This window comes from Lipophrys pholis (assembly GCF_963383615.2).
Source record: "Lipophrys pholis genome assembly, chromosome: 7".
NCBI classification, from domain to species: domain Eukaryota; kingdom Metazoa; phylum Chordata; class Actinopteri; order Blenniiformes; family Blenniidae; genus Lipophrys; species Lipophrys pholis.
In genome coordinates, this window is record NC_137638.1 from 6499688 (window position 1) to 6516461 (window position 16774).

Sequence of the window (16774 nt, forward strand, 5' to 3'; positions counted from 1 at the left end):
AATAAAAAAAAGATTTGCAACTGGTCATATGCAGACCCCAAGACAACACTGGTGCCATTTACTCTCATTGACACTTGATAATTGAAGAATGGAAAGGTTGAGGTTAAGCTCTTACCTGGAGGCCCGTGGAGTTTGGCTTTCTTCACTGAAAAAGAAAGAGAAAACACATATTACACAGAGTAAAAGAGGAATAACAATTTCTTTAAATTCAGAATGGAGTCATTTTCCGATGTCTTCCACAAAATCAGTTTTTCTGCTATTAGAGGCTCCGTACCTTTTAAAATTCCATTTTATGTAGTGTACATATTAGAGCTGCACTGATATCATGGAGCTGAATCCAGGCCAAAACGTTTGTTCATTGAAAAAAGGAAATGTGATTGAAAAAAATGTATTTGATAGTTCAAAGTTCAAAGTTTGATCTTGAATTTAAAACACTGTATTCCAAATAGAAATAAGTGGATAAAAAGTTTTTCAAGTTAAATATAATTTCGATTTAGTTCTGGAATTCTTTTGATAAAATCATTTATTTTCATTTTACACTCTTAAATTTAATTTTAGGTGTTATTTTTCAGTTGCAGGTTTAATGTTTTCAGATTCAGATCTTATTTTCTTTCATATTCAAATCGTGTTTTCAGTTTTTTCACCTTCAAAACTTTTTCACTTTCAGATGGTATTTCTTCAGGTTCAAACTTGGTCATAGACAATCCAGTAGTGTAGGTAATACCATTATCTGAATCACGTTTGATTGTGCACTCTAAACTGGGTTGGATTGATGTGCTCATTGAATCACAGACCTGGAGTGTGAGATGTGATAAGAAGAGATAAGAGACAGACTGTTAACAGGTCATATGAATTAGGCTGTGAGCGACACTCATTTGGTGCCAGCTTGTGCAGGAAGCTCAGCAGGATGCCAGGCGGCCTGGTTGGGCGAGAGCCATGCATACATGAATGAAAGAATGAATGAATGAATGACCCGTCACAGATTGGGACTCATGGTGAAGGTACAGAAGAGGGAAAAAAAGCGATACAAATAAGTTTCCAATAGAAACTTTATATTCTACAATAAATTAAAATCAAGACCGTCTTTCTACTTCAGCTAAAAGTCAGCTGAAAGCCCGGATTCCTCCGGGCTTGAACTCCACAAGGTGTACAAAGGTTTGCTATCTCATCTTAAGGTCGGACCTCTATGAATTGTTTGACCAGCGGATGCTTGACTGGATTGAGGTGTGGGGAATTTCAAAGCTCTGCAGTCCCTCAAACCATTTCTGACCCTTTTTTCTGGCTTTGAAAAATCAGGAAACTACTTTCCATGAATGTAGGACCTGAGACCTCCCAGCAAAACGTAGTGTCCAAAACATCCCGTTCTCACCATCATCTTGTCTTTTTCTGACTTAAAACAATCCTGCTGTGGTGCTTACAGGCCCAGTGTTGGGGGACCAGGGTCCACATAGACCACCTCACGAGGCAGCTAAGTAGCCCAATATGCAACCAACTGTGTTAAAATACATGTTCTGACTCATTTTTAATCACTTCAACCAGCACTGACAATTCCTGCTTACAGAATAACGTCTTTTGGATCGGACTACAAAAGGCCAGACTTCACTCGCCACGTACATCAATGAGCCCAATTATCACCTATTCTTTTACTTCCCTATCCACTTTGGATACATACGGACATCTGCAGGCTGGAAACGCCACACGGACAATAACGTTTTCAAGGCACCATGTCTCAGTCGTCTACCCATCAAATGCAGTCCTTGAAATCACAAGAATAATACACTTGTCCGTGTCTCTGCTTACAACGCACACGCTTTTCAAGACTATATCCAGTCCCTTATCTGTTTCATTTTGAATTAATGCTCTAAACCAAAGTCCAAACCACTCCGGAAAATGTAAATCACAGTGTTAACGTTCAGCGATCGTCTAATTTCAGCCTGACGGAAAATGGCTTCCGGTGCATTTGATGAGTGAAAATGAATAACTACTTTTCACATTGGTAACAGTGCGATGTGATGTGAGGTTGTCATTAACAGCCCAGCTTCTGAAGTCTCACACCTCTCCGATGTAATGCTTCTCGCTACATATTTTAATCATATAGTTGGTCATATCGTTCGCACATGAAAAGAAGAAGCACCAAGACCTCAACGAATGAAGATCATTCAACTGTTACTTCTCAATTCAAAGTGAACTCCATTGAAATTCAAAGTTGCAGTAAACACAAATGTATTATAAGGTATTTTTTCTCTATTATATATAGAACAACGATTCTTTATACAATAGCTGAATGCGTGAGACAAACTCTAAGCTCGTGTAGTAAGAGAAGAGAGGGTTGTTTTACCTTTTCTTATCTGACATATCACCTCCAAACATGAGTGTTAGCTGTCACATGCCAATATTGAACATGTTTCAACACATTGAACATCACAGATCAGCGACAGTGTGTTAGGAACTGAAAAGAACTTTATCCAGTGCAACTGAGAAACATTCATAATAATAAGACCACATAATGACACGTTTAAATGCTTGCACACAGATACACACTCTACCAAGCTCCTTGTTTATAACAGATTGTGATTTTTCATGAATAACAGTTGTATTGATATTGTTCATTTTTGTTCTTTTTCCCCAACAATAAATCACCAGAAGCATAAATGAGACGTAGTTTTATTTTGCGTCTACAACACATTCAAAGACTACATCCAAACTGAAGCCCCGATGGAAGCTGCTGTCGGTCACAATCACATTCAGGTTGGACGAAATAACACAAAGGTCAGTGTCACATCTGAAAGCTGGCCCCGAGGTCGGCTCTATCTGGGCCACGGGGGGAGTCTGATCGGCGGCTGAGAAGCGGGCCAGATATGGCACACGTGTCCGCTGCAGGCACACGGCTGGAGGAGGATGCGTGCCTCTGGTGACTGAGCGTTTGGCTGGTGGGATAATCTCCCCCCCCCCCCAGAGCTAATGCCTTAAGCAGGGCTGAAATCTACCAGACCCTGCTGCATTGTGCGGTGGATGAATTTCCCATTGGGAGGCGGCCGAGAGGGAACCCAGAGCAATCTTTCTTCTGGATGGATCAAGAATTAGGAGAGAATGTAAAGCTTTTCTTTAGCATGTAGTGAAGGTAAGATATGAAACAAACAGAAAAAGAAAAGCTATTGGGATTCTGGGGAATTGAACCGGCTGACGTTTACGTGACGAGTCGTGACCCGGATTAAACCTGCTGCTGAAGAGACGCGATGTATCAAAATTATTATGTCATCCTCACATGTGTAATATCTTTGGATGCAACAGATGGCCGACCAAACAACAGCATTGTGTTTGAGAACACTTCCGGCTAAAATGAGACCTGCAACGACTGATGAGCAAAAGACTTTGCTGGCTCAAAGGGTTCATAACCTCCACTCTTTTCACTGAGATATTTTCACCAACGGGTGGGATAAGAATCAAGTCCCCTGCTTGCTGATTAAAGCTACTTCACCAGCGAAAACATTTCTTTAAAATCTAAATGAAGCAGATTCTCACCTCCAAAACGTTGGTATTGGGTGTCACTGAAAATGGTAGGTTTTAAAAATGGCTTCAAGAGAGGAACCGCTTTCTATCTCCATGTAAACAGACACAGTATAGCTCATGCGCAAGTAAAAACAACAACAAGGGAGGATTCATGAGGTACCAAAAAAGTATCGGCAAGTACAGTAGCTAAAGGTTTGTACTCGTACTTGTACTTGTCTTTTAATGGGGAAAAAAGGGAGGGAAAAGTAATTCAATGCACATTTTTTACATGATCTATTTTGCTGGACAGGCACAGAATCAAAACAAATCCAGTGATTCTCCTCGTCAAAGGGTCAATCAGCTGAATCATAAATTATCGAAACAACCATACGTACTTCTTATTAATGGAGCCTCCTTAACAAACACTCCTGCAATGACGATTCATGAATGTTGAGTAGCTACAATCCTGCATTTCTATCTCCCAAACAAAAAAACAAACTGATCTCCTTGCTTTAATTTTCAAAGACAGAAATTATGCTCTGAAATGGTGAACATGGCCCCGTCTATTGAACTGTATCAACAAACTGTGGAGTTATTTGGTTTGCAAATGTTTATATTCTTTAAATTTTATGCATCTTGTTTAATTTTTTGACATTGTGAGACAATCTCTTGCTTCTTTGGAAAAATCCAGAATTATGTCAACACATTTTGCTACATGTCCACACTCAGATCCACATGGTTGTAGCTTAAGCCTCATGTTACGACATGAGAAGGCTAGAGTGACTACATGTGATTACCCCTGTACGCCGATGACACACTTCTCTTCATTAGATTAGATATGCACTCGCACTCTGCTGTGCCTGATCTCTTTTAAGTGACATGCCAAAGTGCAGCTTTGAAGATCAACAAAAGAAAAACCTCATGAAGAATTACAGACATTTTGGAGCCTCTAAAGCACTTTGTGAACACACAAAGACAAAGTAGAATGTCACATATAGCGATAACATTCAGGAACTAAACTTTTTATTTACCTATGTCTCAATTCTTTTATTGCTTGTTTTAATAGAAAGTACTCTAATAAGAAGGATTTTTATCCTCGACACACAATAGGTACAGTCCTGACCAGTGTTACTTGGAAATAGTTATTAGTTACTGATTTCTGAGAAAGTAATAGTTACTTTAATGATAACTTAATTTAAAAAATAATTTGATACATTACTTTAGTTATTTCAATTCACTTTTCAAAAACATGACGCACGGCCTGTATAAACTATAAAACAATAGGACCTTTATTCTACAGATTCCATCATAAAAAACTATTTTATAAACCCATTTTGTTCATTTCAATAATTTAACTTTATGCACATTGCTCAGAGGTTCAGCCAGTGGAATATATGTGGGTGCTGCATTGGGCACCTCAGAGGAGGGGTCCGGGTGTAAGGTGGGGGCGTCTGGGGGTGAGGCAGGGGCACTTTCACACTGAGTTTCGCTTTCCTGCACTGCTTTCTTGCCGCTTCCTCATATTTAAGGTGGAATTTTTTGCCGTGTATAAAAGTTTGTCACTTTCTACTGAGTCGAACTCAAAGTAATGTTGGTATTTTCTAGCAGGTTCTGCCCTCTGCCGTTGTTTCAACTGACATCGTGCTGCTGATACGTCATTGTTACAAGACAGTTTTACAAAATAAAATAAAAAATCACAGTTTAGTAACGCAGCCTGCTTGCATGTAATCTAACAGTAATCTAATTACTTTTTTTTCTCTCCTACTTTCAACTATTCATTATTTGAAAAAAGAAATCAAATTACAGCTGCCTATCAGTGCTCCTGACATTGTCATGTTGTAAATTCAGTTTATTCTCCTGCAGGGTACCTTCAGAACCTAAATTTACATCAGAGAATAATAGAAACTACATTAAATTGTCTTAAACATCATAAATCACTCTCAGTCTGATTCCTGTGTATCCTGTCTGCCTGAGGTTTTTCACGAGGAAATTCTCCTGACAGTAACATGTACAAACAACTATTGTTTTTTTCGTGGTTTTATTCACGACCACTTGTTAGAGTGAAACTAGAAAAAAACAACTTATTTTCTCGCAGTAGCGTCACAGAAACCCTTCGCACTTTCCTCAGTCTTGTGTCTCCAACAGCTAATTCAAAGTATTGAAGAGGAGCAGCGGCCCAGACATGCTCGGCGAGCAGACAGCCGTGGATGAGAGCGGTGTCATTACGAGGGGCCAGACCTCGCCTCTATTTTTAGCTCGGGCCCTTCGACTCGCGGTGGGTTTGAGAGCGCGCAGGTTGGGAGCCTGGTGGCCGTGTCATTAACGCCCTCTCACTTCCATTAAAAGGCAGCCCCTGCAGGCCTGGCTCCGGCCGACATCATAAATACTGAGGAGCTCGTACATGTTGGTCAATAGACTTGGACTCAGGTGCGTTCGAGCATACACGCGTCTAGAAGCTCCTGTTCAATTCTAAAAACATTGATTTTTTTTTTTTTGCAGTTCAGATTAGATCACAAAAATCTTATTGTATACACTTATATAAAAAAAAAAGATGAAAAAGGTACAAATAATAAAATACAGCAACAAAATCTCACTATTATTCCAAAGTCTGCAGAAAACTCATGTGCAAAAGAGGCTAAAGGGATTGTTTCAGTGCTTACGTTTTCTCAGTATTCAAGTGTAAAAGTCAGCGCATGTCACAACCGAGGTTCAAAGAGAAAGAAAAGTGACTCCTAATTTGATTAAAGGTGACGAGTCAGCCTGACTGTGTATGAAACTTTAAACCTGTTACAACACATCAATAATATTGGAATCTTTTCATTTTGGAATCTTTTCATTTTGGAAAGGATACATCACCTAGTAGTATTTGTGAAATTATTATATTAAATATTACTGAAACTACATATGCACTCTTCTTGATATAGAAATGTTTTTGGATACAATATTCAAACGACTTGTGATCTAAGATGAATGAATCCAGTCTCGCTGTTATAACTTTGTCTTTAAGCTCAGCCCTTTGGTCAGTTTCCAGAATTCTATAATGTATATCCTGAGTAAGAGCACGTTTATTCTGCACATAGTTAAAGATTTCACGTCTCGCAAATAAACCTTATGAGTAGCGATGTCCCGATCGGATCAGTGGATATTGGAACGGGGACAATTATCCAGCCAATCACCTCGCTGATCTTTTCTACGTCAGCTGCCCTTCACTGAGCTCCGTTTGCAACCTGCTGAAAACGGACGAAATGCAACCTCAATTCTCTAGTCTCAATTCATCTGCCGCCTTGTTTCCGTCAACGCGGGGCAGGTTCCTAAAAAAAATACATAAATCAAGGTGATTCTGACTTTGGGTGAACTTAATGAATGCATGCCAACGTCACGATGTTGGCTTAACTCAGACGAACAGTGAGGACTGAGAACCAGAACTTTCGGGGAAGTGGTGATATCTGTGTTTGTATGCACTCGTGTTGTATCGTCGATGAAGCAGCATTACTCCGACCCCCCTGAGCGGACCCCTACTGGACTCCTCAAGGCGTCACTCTGGCTCTAATTGGCTCATCAACCGAGGTGAAGCAGGCATCAGGAGAAGTTATCCACGCTAATTTGTGGCTGTGAGGGCTGATGGGAGGCGTGTGTGTATTAGTGCTCCTCATATCATATAGACATACTGATTTTATATTGTCACACAACAACAATAAATTAATTTGATGGTAGATTTGAGTTCTCCGGGTTTAAAGTAGACAGAGTTTTACTGTGTTTCCACTGAAAGGAAACAATCTATAGCATAATTATGGAGAGCGGGATCAACAGGATCAGCTGACCAACATTGTAAACCAAAAAAATCATATTGCAACTGTCCAACTTAATTATGTTTTTTTAAGATAAGAACTCCCTGTAATAACCTGCAAAAAGCTGATATGTTTCTATAATAACGCTCAGAATGAGATATGATGTTCAAAGCATTTTTTTTTTATATTTGTGACATGTAGGGTAAAGTATTTTCTATTAATATAATCCCAATAAATCACTTTTTATCCTTTAATCACAACTCACTCTTTTAATTTCTAACATCTAAATGCAAACAGCAATAGAGTTTACAGCTATTCATATATTAGAGGACTGTAATTACATTTATTCATTCAACTATATAGTATTCATAGTTAAAAACTACACAATTGAACTCTTTTCAATATACATGTTGTAGAATACAACAGATTCAGAGTTTTTTTATTCAGAAAACTCACATCTGATTTAATGCTGCGATTTTATCATTCGATCATTTTCAGGCCGCAAAGGGCTGAATTTTGCTGAAGCAGATCAACCTCAAGGGTCTCATGGGAATTAATTTAAAGAAAATGAGTACTTGTCTGTTTCAGATTACATTCAACATGCATACATTTGCTAATTTCAGCTTGAAGTAAAGAATTTGGAATAATTTAATTTAGTTAAAATATGCTTGAAATGACAATCAAGGCTTGGAAATTAATATCACCGTCCCTCATTGTAACCGACAACAAAATATAACTAGAAATAATTAGAAACACTCATTTAATTAAAAGGTTTTTTTTAAATAAGCATGTTCGTTTGACATGCATGCATTTAATAATTATCTAAAAATACAGATGATAATCCAGTAATTACAGTTAAATGGGATTAAAATGACCAGTGAAACCAGTCATTCATTTATTTTTTTTTTTTTTAAATGGTTAAAAAGAGGTTGTCAGTTATTCATGTGTACTTCAACTGAAAAAAAAAGCTTCATGCAATGTCTCTCTAAATAATATGTTGTGAGCCAACCTCAAAAATACCATGAGCTGAGACGACCAACTGTCCTTGAATGCCTCATGGACAGTGTGCACTTGAGCCATTCACATTCATTCACTAAAGCGCCGTTTACACAACAACATTTTCAAGTGAAAATTGCCAGTTTAGTTGCATTTTGGTTGTCCGTTTATACAACAATGTTGCTCTGAGCCACTGAAAACACAAGTGTTTTAAAACGATTCCCAAAGTGACACTGTTTGACAGCGGTCCAACGCTCTACGGAGCGGGGGAAAACACAACCTTTTGAAAATGCTGCTGCTGTGCATGCGCCCCGCGGCCATTGTAAATAGCTCTACTGCACAATGCATCCAGAGTGTGACTCCCAGTCCATATTCTCTGTGGACTTGACAGTTTTATAGTTGAGAGTCACCGTAATAACAATGCAACATCGTCGTCTGGCCATACAAACGTCCGGGTATTCCCATTGTTAATGTTTATAGTGTGATAAACATTAACATGAGTGTAATATTGCGCAGCTGTGGCTCAGTTGGAGGCAATTGGAAGGTTTGATTCCTGATCTCCATTTCAAAGTGTCCTTGAGCAAGGCAGTGAACCCCAAACTGCTCCCATTAGATGGATTGAGCCCATTACATGGCAGCCACATCCATTTGTTTCAGGGCAGTGGTGGCCTACAGGCTGGAGATGGGGACTTGGACTCGGGAGTTTGCAAGTTCAAATCCCACTATTGACGTGTCACTACTGTGGGTCCCTGAGCAAGAGGTAAGATTGATCAATCCGTGGGGAAAAAAAAAGTAATCTCCCCAGAGGGATTGATAAAATATGATTGGTATTATAGTTTGTAGTTTTATTACAAAAACCACCAACAGCACCAACTCACGGCCTGGCATGGAAGCAACATTGTTTTCAGCATTTCTGCTGTTTCCATGGAAACAGACATCATTTTCAAAATGATGCCATGTGACCATGAAACTTCTTTTTACAGTAAACAGGGTCTAACAGTGAAAGGAAAAATGTATTTTGTCCACTTTTACGCAAATTGGTTGCGATTGACAAGGAACTTGATGCTGTTGTCCATACACTTATCGTCATATTCCAATTAATTTGATGCTTTTTCAAATAATAAAAGACATGCCTCTATTTGAGTGATTATACTGTAGTGCACAGCTTTGCACTGACTTGATCCTTGCAGCAGCAGCAGAGATCAAGTGTGAGCACCCGGTCTCATACCAGGAACTAGCCTCATGATGAAAGAGAGGGAATGAGGAGGAAGTGGAGTCCACTGTCCCACGTGAGTCTCCGTGCAACACACACACACACACACACACACACACACACACACACACACACACACACACACACACACACACACACACACACACACACACACACACACACACACACACACACACACACACACACACACACACACACACACACACACACACAGGAGCAGGACGGTAAAAGCAGCAGATGGCCTGGGGATTACTCCCCCTCTATCCCAGGCTCCATCCCGTCCCTCCTCCCTCCTCCCAGACGGGCAACTCAAGCTTTACTCGTGTCCCTGTCATTCCGGCACAGTGTGCCAGTGTGCTCCGTCCTCACCTGTAGCATCTGCTGACCTACAAAACCCTCCTGAATTCAAACTTTACACAAGCAGAAACCTCACAGTGTCTTTTTAACATTATTCCGAAGGCAATTCCTCTCAATGTAAAGATACTCAAACATTATGCAACGCCATTACTGAATGCATTGATTTCTCTGTTTATTGCCATCCTGAAATAGCCGAGCTGTGGTTGTACTGCCCCCCCCCCCCTCGCCCGTCCTCCTCCTCCCGGTCCTCCACACGAGGAACAAGGAAGGTAAAGCCTCAAAAGAAACAAGAATGCAGCTCTTCAGGTTCCTTCAGTCACAGAGGAAACATTATCTTTACCAGAGGGAGAAAATCTAAACGTGGCGTTCCCATGGACTGTGCATTCGTTCAAAATGACAGAAAAATCCTGTTAATCCACTGACAGTGCTGGTCACACAGGAGAAGTTGGGGTATTTTTTTGTATGTATGATATTGCCATTCTTGGTATTTTTCTTACAGCTATATGTGAATATATGTAACTGCTGTGTGAATAAATGCAAGTATATGTGACTATCTTTACTTTTATTTTCCTTGGTTTTAAATAATTAATGCTCCTCATAAATCCCAAAACAAATTCCTCATATGCTGAACATACCCAACAGCTTTTTCTTGATTTTTAAATTTGAGGCAAGAGAAAGAACACTATTATTTGCGGATACATATCTCAAACTGATGAATTTCTATCCTCAAATGTTTGTATTTACTCTTTTAATGATCATTTAAATCAATAACGATGTGATTTAAAAGAAAAGAGGAACGAAAAAGGGAAAAAAATACAGGCTGTAAACAGAATAATCGTGCAACATTTGAATTTAACATAAAGGCTGAGCGACTAAAATATTCCATATTTTACAGTATTTTGATACGTAGACTGTACTCTATTCGTCAAGTGCATTCAAATTGGATGCAGTCGCTTGTGCAAAGAGAATAAAAAACCCGCACACCCACAAAATAAACACCCGGAAACTATTGCACATTACTGTAGCAGCTTTTAACAGCTAGCGGCATTCAGACTACCGAAGGCTTTGAGATAAACGCTGTTTTTTGTTTTTCCTTGGCCATGTGACGCCTGTATTTCCTGCAGCTCAAACAGCTATATACTCATAAGTTTACAAAATTACATTCAATATGTAAATCTTAACAGTTGGAAATAAGTTGTGTGGGCTTTGGTGTCCATGTTTGCAGCTACATAGTTCGCATCGAGGTGAAAGGAACCGTTGAATTAACTGAAAGTTTCCACGCGACACACTCATCCGTTTCATCATCACATCCATTAGCCTGCTACTCTTCTTAGTCACTCTGTATGCAGGGTTTGTTCTCAAACGCCTCACAAGCAGCATGGCAGCCATCTTGGATGAGGACCCGCTTACACTTCTACTGAAGAATAAAGATACTTACACAATTAAAATATTCATTACTCACTGAAATTTTTAACACATTTTAAAGTGGCTTAGTTTGTTACAAATCGAATGATGGGGAAGTGGATCCTCATTCAAGATGACGCCAACTGAAAAAAAAAAAAAAAAAAAAAAAAAAGATGACGCCGACTGGAAAGAAAAGAGGTATAAACACAATATGAAGCACAATGGAAGAAAAAAAACAATTTACTTGTGTAACATTCATTTTTGATATCTCAGGGTCAAACTGCAGCCTATTTTAAGTTGAATATGCGATAAGATTTGGGTCACTGCTTGTTGTGAAGGTGGAACTTGAAGACAGACCAGGGAAGAGTCACTGCATTAGAAGATGTATGGATGGTATTCAGAGCATGTACATACTGTACATCTATACCCTTTACAATGATCTGGAGAACTTTACAATTTCACACACTCGGCAAACATGAAGGTACTGTACAAAAAATAAAGACAAATCAAGACCAACAAGACTCCAAGGGTCTGCAGCTTCGTGAAGTCGGTTCAGGTTCACTTGTAACCGTAAAACCGAGATTTTAGGTGAACATGAGTCAAACTGGAGCTCAGAACGATAATCCATCTTCACATAATTTCCACATGGCTGAGCCCGCAGTAACTGATCTGCGCTTCACTCCCACCCTCATCATTCCATAATACAGAAGCTCGGTGGTGGTGGTCTTTCAGTCCTCGGGCAGAACTCGCTCCCAGAGATGAGAAATGGTCAGAAGCGATGAGGGGAAACAATACGAGAGGGGCTGAGAGTCAGAGATAGCAACAGCCTGCCGGTGTCACAATCAATCAGCATGTCTGGGGAAACCAGGAGCAATTTGTAACCTGGAAAAGAGCCAAACTGGTAAATGAACAGCCCACCGGGCAAGTGGGATACAAGAGCTTTATAACGCTTAATTAACTCAACTGTATCTGTCAGAATACACACGCTGGAATACACACTTCTCATTGTTTGGGCCGCTGCAGTGAATCACTGATAAACGTCAACTGAGTGCTGAAGGTGCCTTGCTTCAGGACGTCACAGGACAGAGGGGCATCATTCAGGCCCCGTTTACACGACGATTCAAGTGAAAACGCATCGTCTTCATTTCAGAAAAGTTTCGTGTTTACATAACATAACATGATCTCTTCCTGTTGTTGATAATATTCATCCGAGATTGCTTGATTGATTTGTTTCAAGGCTGCACAAATTACTACAGATTTATCAATACGTTAACATGCGCAGTGTCCATATCGCAAAAGACTGACTGAAAGTGTATGAATTGTGTATTTATGCTGTGCAAACTCGACAAGACAGAATTTTAAATGTGGAAGTGGTGCGATTGTTTTCAGAAAAATGTGCAATTAAGTAAAAAAGAACATTATTTTTTGGAAGAACACAATTAGTTTTCTTTGTGCGTTGAGATTTGTTCTTCCAGCCAACAGTGCTATTTCTCTTGACCCTAATTTCCACAAGCGCATGTCTCTGTAGGCCCCATCAGCAGCATTTGAATGAATGAATGAATGAATGAATGAACGAATGAACGAATGACAACAAATACTGTTCACTTTAAATGACCACAAAAAAGAAATCTCCTGAAGCCAGTGACTTCTTTACGCCCAACCTATAGATTCTATGAATAATCGAGAGTATGTGTTTGGGATGCACCCGTATTGATACCAGTATCGGCTCTGATACTGCACGGAGTACTCCTCATATCACATCCGGCATTTAATAATTACTTGCATGGGTACTCGGTATCGGCAAGTAGCTAAAAGTTAGTATTCATACTTTAAAAAAAAAAAAAAAAGTGGTATTGGTGTATCCCTAATATGTGCAATTTATGAACCAACCAAACAAGAGGAAAGATCTAAAGAACAACAATAACAATATCACAACTAATAATCTTCAGTTTTTCTCATCACCAGTCTCACAGACGCCCAAAACACAACTACACTTTTCCCATTTTCATTTGAAGACATTGTTGTGTAATCGGAGCCTCATTGTGCCTGTTTCCAGACAACAGCGTACATTTTTCTGTCAGAAAGTACCACAACAAACCAAAGAGAAAAAGGCGCCAGACGTTGCTGCCGGTGGTCCGACCTCTATGTAACACAGTTAGCAGCGATCACGACCTTTGATCTGACGCCTGACGTAACATTTCTATCAGAAGATACATCAAGGTACGAACTTGTTCTCCATACATTCACATCCAAAAGGCAGGTCGGACCATGAACACATTCTCATCTACAACCAATCTATTGTCACTAATTAACCCAACAACACAGCGCCCAACTGCGTCGCCAGCAAAGAGCAGGATCACGGTTTAATTGCAGTTGAGGAAGTCATGAAGGTCAACATCCCTGACAATTCCTCTTCATTAGGTGCTTCTAATTAAGCTCGCGTTTGAGTTCGCCTGTAAATTAACAATAAGCCAGAAGAAAAACTTGAACAATCGGTGTTGATCTCAGACTGATGATTAAAACATTTACTTTAAATATTATGCACTTCCTAAAGAATTCACAACTCAATGTAAACTCCTTTTTGTATTAAATTACACAACTTTGCTATTAAGTTGTCTTCCTCTTCAATCGAACAAGAGAAACGAGCGATAAATTACAAGAAAATAGACTAAATAGCTAAGCTGCAGCTGTCCTCATGGTGGGAATCTAAACAGACATTCCTCTGTTTGTACAGAGCTCTGCAGCTCAAATAATGCTTTGCTTTAAATCATGCCATTTTTCTTATGACTTCCTGAAAATATCATAACAATACAATTTTTTTTTTTTTCACAGTAATTGGACAGCAAATCATTGCAACTTTCAACTCACATTTGTACCTCATTCTCACTTCCTGCTGCAACTGGATTCAAATCCAGATCCCACATACACCAGACTGAACCACCAGGCGGGATTAAAGTGACTCACAGAGGCAACACAAAACTAGATTTTACCAAATATTTTCCAAGATTCTGATAGTTTTTGTGTATCAGAAAACGATAATAAAGTGATTTGTATTCTGTTCATGTGTATTTATCTCAGTAAGTACAGGTTTAGTGGCTAAAATGAGAAGCCTTATGTCACCTTCTCCCACTACAGACCTTATTATATACAGTATGACATTCTACGTTAGATTTCTAGTTTTTTCAACGCTTTACTGTGTTATTTATTTTACTTTGTCTATAGCATAATCAAGCAAGCACTTCAATGACTCACATCGAGGCTCAAAAATAACATACAGTCCTTTGTAATATTGTTTACCACACATTTTCTGTTCAATATGAAGCAAACGTTTATCAAACCCTGTTCTTACTTACAAAATGTATACTTCAATTAGTTTTAAAAAGTGTATTTGTCTATTCTCACCTGCTTTTTTTAGTACGTTACACTATATAAAAGAATTAGCAGGAGAAATTCATGTTTTCATGATAATAAACATATTTTTGATGTTTAAACTACCTGTATGTCTCATTAATTTCTAATTTGATGCACGTGTTATGTCAATGCATAATGTCAAACACACTGACACCATCAATGTGAAAACGATTTTTTTTTTAATTAAAATCAGCTGTGTAATTCCAGTTTGCAGGCATTTTTTAACGTGTTGAATAAATGTTCATTTTTTGTAACGTTTCCCCATTTAACAAAAAAACAGGCATTTTAAAAGATGAATTAAATAGATGTGTGCAACCTGTCTTAGTTCTTAAACACATCTTTCCATGCGGACAGTGTGAGATGAGAGCAGTAATAAAGCAGCAGGTACCTCGGACGCACAGCAGCGACATGTCTGCGGGATGTTGTGCGCTCCTCGCGCAGCTTCACCGACTTTCCACCGCCTGTTGCTCCGCGCTCATTCACCGGGACGCTGACACTCCTTCGCCGCCCAACTCATCCCACAGGTCCGCAACAAGTCCGCCACACAACCGCCGCCAGCCTGGTGACCGGTCCACGGTGTCTCCCGGTGTCTCCGGGTGTCTCCGGGTGTCTCCGGTGCGCTCCGGGCAAATCCCTGCTGAGCGTGCTGGCTCTTATGCTGCGTTCAAGTGCTGAGGGCGGCGTGGGAAATCCGAGCGTCACTCACTGACGTGCGTAATGTTTGTGCGTAAAGTTTCTTCTAAACGTCAGCTGCAAGTTTATTTTTCTTGGACAAAAACAGCAGACAAGTTGTGTCAAGCTCATTTTAGTCCAAAGTCCATACAGGCATGTTTGAAGTATAATAAATTGTTTTTAATAGAAATTAGGACATCTTCAGATGTTTTGATTTGATTGCAAAGATGTGCGAGTTCATTCAAAGGTTTACATTTAACACAATCTCTTTATTAAGCAGAAGATAAAGGAAGGTTTGTGATTATGTTGAACCTTGTCAACCAGATTGAGAACAAAATACTGGAAAATGGGTCAAAAGTCCTGTGAATGTCCAAGTTCAGCCACAATAGAACTGATCTCGTTTGTCTAGAATCAGCCAGCGTGGAAAGAAACGGAAATAAAAAGTATATAAGGAAGAAACAAACCAAAAAAGAAATGGAAACAAAGATTTTACAGTCCAACTGGAAAGTGTTCACATTACTTTATCCACAATTTGCGGCCTTATTTCAAATTCTATATACACTATATTGAAGTCCTACATAGCAACACAGAGGCTGCAGGAAATGTTTCTATAAATTGTCTTTTGAAACAAGTGAGAACTGCAAGTGCATATTGTGAGAGCATAAAAACACAGGTACAGGAAATAATGCGAGTGCACAATTTGTTCCTGTAAAACCAGACAAAGAAGTGTAGTTTACATTAAGCATTTAATTAGCAATAATAGAAATTATGTTATTAGAGAAGTGACAGAGGCGAGAGAAAGAGAGGAGGGAGAGACTGGGGAGAGAGAACATGGAGAAGCTGGAGAGTGAGAAGAGGAAGAGGCAGGAGAAAGAGAAGAGTGAGAGGGAGGAGAACGAGAAGAGGGAGAGGCAGGAGATAGATATATTGTAATTTACTCATTCTAGTGACACTCCTGCAGCATACATTCCCAGACAGAACAACTTGCCCCCAAAACAAAACAAGACTAATACATGATTATGCTTCACAGGGTTAAAGTTTTACATAGTTTCTATATGTAAATCCTTGGTGGCGCAACATTTTATTTATTTTATTTTACCACAAGACCACCAGCAAAGTTCCATAACCACTAGATATTTAGAAAGTCTTGGACACCCTTGTCTCTCAGTTTACCACCAGTTACCTCCAGTTTCTCCGCTAAAGTAAGAGTTTCAAACTCCAGTAAATAATCGACGTGATTCATTTTGATTCTTCACTGTTTGTTAACTCTTGCTACTCACAAGCTGGCATTTGTGACGACTCCCTCTGATTTTGTGAATCAGTGCCTAAATCAGCGCCAGCCAATCAGCTCAGAGCTGAACTACGCCCTCTATGCTCTTCTCCAGCTGCATGGCAAATGTGGAGAACGCGTAGAACAGCAAGA

General features: G+C 39.5%; 1 protein-coding gene across 1 annotated transcript in view; it reads right to left on the reverse strand.

Annotated features, from left to right (window-relative positions):
* Positions 1–15349, reverse strand: part of unc13ba (unc-13 homolog Ba (C. elegans)) — a 181484-nt gene extending 166135 nt beyond the window's left edge. Inside the window, exons 1-2 of the mRNA XM_080466529.1 lie at positions 15068–15349; positions 116–145 (exon numbers count right to left, since the gene is read on the reverse strand). Of these exons, the coding sequence (XP_080322655.1) occupies positions 116–145; positions 15068–15089 (52 nt within the window). The 5' untranslated portion in view covers positions 15090–15349. The remainder of the gene's footprint in view (positions 1–115; positions 146–15067) is intronic.
* Positions 15350–16774: the final 1425 nt, after the last annotated feature.